The sequence below is a fragment of the Otolemur garnettii genome, unplaced genomic scaffold, assembly GCF_000181295.1.
Source record: "Otolemur garnettii isolate 467f Iridium unplaced genomic scaffold, OtoGar3 scaffold00133, whole genome shotgun sequence".
NCBI classification, from domain to species: domain Eukaryota; kingdom Metazoa; phylum Chordata; class Mammalia; order Primates; family Galagidae; genus Otolemur; species Otolemur garnettii.
The window spans coordinates 1,709,774-1,713,287 of record NW_003852528.1 but is presented as its reverse complement, the minus strand read 5'-3'; the positions used below and the strand labels follow the sequence as shown (position 1 = coordinate 1,713,287).

The following is a 3,514-nucleotide window of genomic DNA, read 5'->3' as shown; positions in this document are numbered from 1 at the left end:
TTTAAGGAACTCAAGTGATTTGTCGTAGGTCACACAGCTGCTAGCACAAGGCATGGGCCAGTGGCAGGCTCCACACTCAGGCAGTGAGCTAAGAGTGTGGGCTCTGGAGTACACTATATACTAGATAATAAACTATGGATCAATTTTAAGAGAAAGGCCGAAACAAACGAATGTTTCTGTCAGTAAGTAACAATATGATTTAATACAGGAACTTTCCTTAACCATCCTCTGCATCTGGAATTGTGCTGTGCTCTGGAAATGTCAGATGTGGTGCCTGATGGAGCTCATATTTTAGTTGGAGAATCAAAAATGTCCATCATGGTAAAACAACGCAATGAGGTGTATACAACATTCCACAGCAACCAGCAGGTGGAGGGATCGGTGTGGGCATCACTTGAGAAATTGAAATGCAAGTGCACATGTGCAGCCAGTAGGCAGAGAGCAGAGCACTGATGGTGTGTCCAAAATGGTGGGGGTGGGGGTGGGGTGGGCTGAGGGGGACAAGGGGATGAGAATGCCTTGAACAGGAAGGCTGCAGGAAGGATTTCCAGATGTGCACAAGGGCGTCAATTAAGACATGTTTTCGTAACCAGCTAGGGAGACAGTCACGAGTCTGCTGGCCGCAGGCTATGCTGTGCTAGAGCACAGAGTGCTGCTGCCCAAAGCTGTGCTAGGGGTGCTGCATAATATGTTTCCTATCACCTTTCTAAAAACAGACACAGCCAAGATTCCAAAAACATATCCTGTTTCTAGGGGTTTCAGAGAAGGGACTGTGACCCCGCAGTTCACAGTTCACACTTTTACTTCCCAATTTGAGTAAAAAGCCACTTGAAGATACCTTTCACAGCCTCTTCAACAGGAAGTCCTACAAAGGCTGCAAAATCATCAGCAATTATGGAGGTGTAGGCTTGAGAGACCAGGGCGAAGGCTCGTCTCCTTGTTGCATCTGTGTGGGAGCGGAGGAGCAGAGAGTGAACCAAGAGAGCGGGCATGGAAAACACGAAGCCCAAACATGCCACTGTCCCCGTCCGATCTGCACAAGACGAGATCTATCCCAAGATTCCTGTGCCCACAGTTATAGAGATACATGCCCAGCATGTAAGAGGGGCTCAAATATTGCTGAATAAACACGCACTTTTTATACCTCCTCTTAGATGAAAAACTCAGATGATAATGAAAATCACAATAAACATAAGATTCAAACCCTAAAAAAAATTTAAGTATGTTTACGTAATAGGAAGGTAATTCTTCTCTGAATCCCTGTTATTTCACTTACAAATCCTGAGTGAACAGGCAGAAAAGCTACTTGTGTAATTAGTTATCCTCAGGAGCTTCCCTAACGCAGGTCACCTCTGAGAGGTGCAGAATGGTCCATTCTGCACCTGTCACATCTGCACCAAAGTACTGACTTCATTCAGGTTCAAAACTCCAAATTCCAGCCCTGAATGAGTCTAACCAGGGACAAACAAGCAATACCAGCAACAAACTCTTCCCTAAAAGTGGCCTTTGGGATTGCTCCTAGGCTTACACACCCACATTAAAAAAATGCAGGAGACAGAGTTGAACACTGTAGTAGCCAGCTAGCCTACCTTTCTGCCCACTGAGCTCTCCTACCTGGCTGTCAACATGCTTAGGAAATGTTCTGGATTTTACTTCCCATGTTTAACAGGCAACTGTACCTATATAAAACAAATCCTCTAACATACTGTAATGTATTGAAAATCCCCTATCCATCCATTCCTGGGACAAGGTCCAACAAGTACTTCAATTCCCTTAGGCACCCCAAGTAACACACTGGCTCTGAGATGAGTCCCTCACCTTCTCAGCCCTGGGCTTTTGGTTCATGCTGTTTAGTAGACTAAAATGCCTCTGACTGCTCTCTACTATTTTGGTCAGTTTATAATTCACTAGTCTCTGGCCTTCTCTAAACACTTCTACTTTAACAAGCAATCTTTTACTGCCCAAGGTATACACTGCTCCACTCACACCCATCTTCTCAGTTCTATTCCAGAGTCTCGACAGGACTGGGGTTGCCTCTAACATCCCTCAGAGTGGCCAGCAGCTCCAGGGAAGGATGTGTTGGACGTGTGCCAGTTGATGGTATCACTGGAACCAGAAGGGGGCACGACCCTGGACTTAGGCTTTGTTTGTTCATATCCCTTAAAAGCTGCTGACGGTCACATTCCTTCACTTCATCCTTTCCAGCTTTCCCTGAGCCATTATTTGTTCATCCTAACGTGTTTACACTCAATTCTCTCTTTCTTTCAACCAACCTCGAGCAAATAACCTAACTTAAACTGACTTTTAAAAACATCTAAGAAATATAAATACTTCCTACTGAAGGCTGCAGACATTCAATGGAAAAGAGCTGAGGAAACAACAGGAAAGGAACACACCTTTATTCTGGTCTCCTCAGAAAAATAGAAGTATACGCCTCGAAGCTACACTCACTTGGTAGGTCGGCCGTATTTTAAAATGCTTAGGTCGAACACTCTGGTCTTATCTTTAGAGTGGGGAAAAGAACAGGCACAGAATAAGAACAGAAGACAAACAGGTGGGAGCAGAGAGGAGAAGCAGAAAGAGACATAACTGGAAAAGGGAAGAAAACCAGGGGAGCGGAGGAAGCTGATGAAGGAAGGAAGGGTCAAGGCTAAGGGCTCCATCCTCCTTTCAGTTAGCGCTGTGATATTCAGGCTGCTCTGAGCACTTGAGCCAACTCTGACATCCAGTTCTGACTAATCACCACGTGACCCTCAAGAGCTATGCAACTGGCAGCCTCACCCTGGCATGCATTGCGAGGAGGCCCTGGGAGGCACAATAAATTGAGCCAGCACCTAACATCTGTGGCAGTTTTTCAAAAAACACAATTTTGGGGAGAGCAGAGAGCCTCACAGATGGCAAATTCAGTTTTTCTACACCTAGGTGCTTCTCACTCATCACTGCTAGTGCTGGAGACAGAGGGAAGGGGAGCCAGTCATCACCCCACCTTTCCCAACCCCCCACCCTTCCCAGCTGTGCTACATACCTATGGCACCTGGGGCTCCTGCTGTGGCGGGTGGAGCTCCACCAAGAGGCCAGAGGCAAGGTCAGGGATGTATTTCCTCTGTCCTGTGTGGCTTCCTCTGGGTGACCTGTGGCCATAGCTCCTGCAGGACACCCCTTTTCCAGGGCTCCAGTCCTACTGGTCCCTTGCCTTACCTCCCTCCCCGCCCCCCCAACCCCTAGGCCTGAGGGGACAGTGCCTGCTGTCTACAGCTAACCCCTGGGTGCTTTGCCAGTCTTTGCTGATTTCCTGTGAATATAGTTATTTCACTAGGATCTCTTCAGTTAAGCCATTTTCAGTTTTCAAATAGGACTATGCATAATTCAGACTAATATTTTAATTAGAAACAAGTTCATGTTACATCTATAAGGAAAATGCTGAATTCAGTGGAAGTTCGAAACTGGGCAAGGCACTGTGTTTATGGAGGAAAACACCACACCATTCATGAGTCTGGGGCTCTGAATGAGTCTC

General features: G+C 46.5%; 1 protein-coding gene across 1 annotated transcript in view; it reads right to left on the bottom strand.

Moving 5' to 3' along the window:
• The window catches only part of COPS8 (COP9 signalosome subunit 8), an 11,958-nt gene that overhangs the window by 2,803 nt on the left and 5,641 nt on the right, over window positions 1-3,514 (bottom strand). The window contains exon 6 of the mRNA XM_023518246.1: window positions 839-946. Within this exon, the coding sequence (XP_023374014.1) occupies window positions 839-946 (108 nt within the window). The remainder of the gene's footprint in view (window positions 1-838; window positions 947-3,514) is intronic.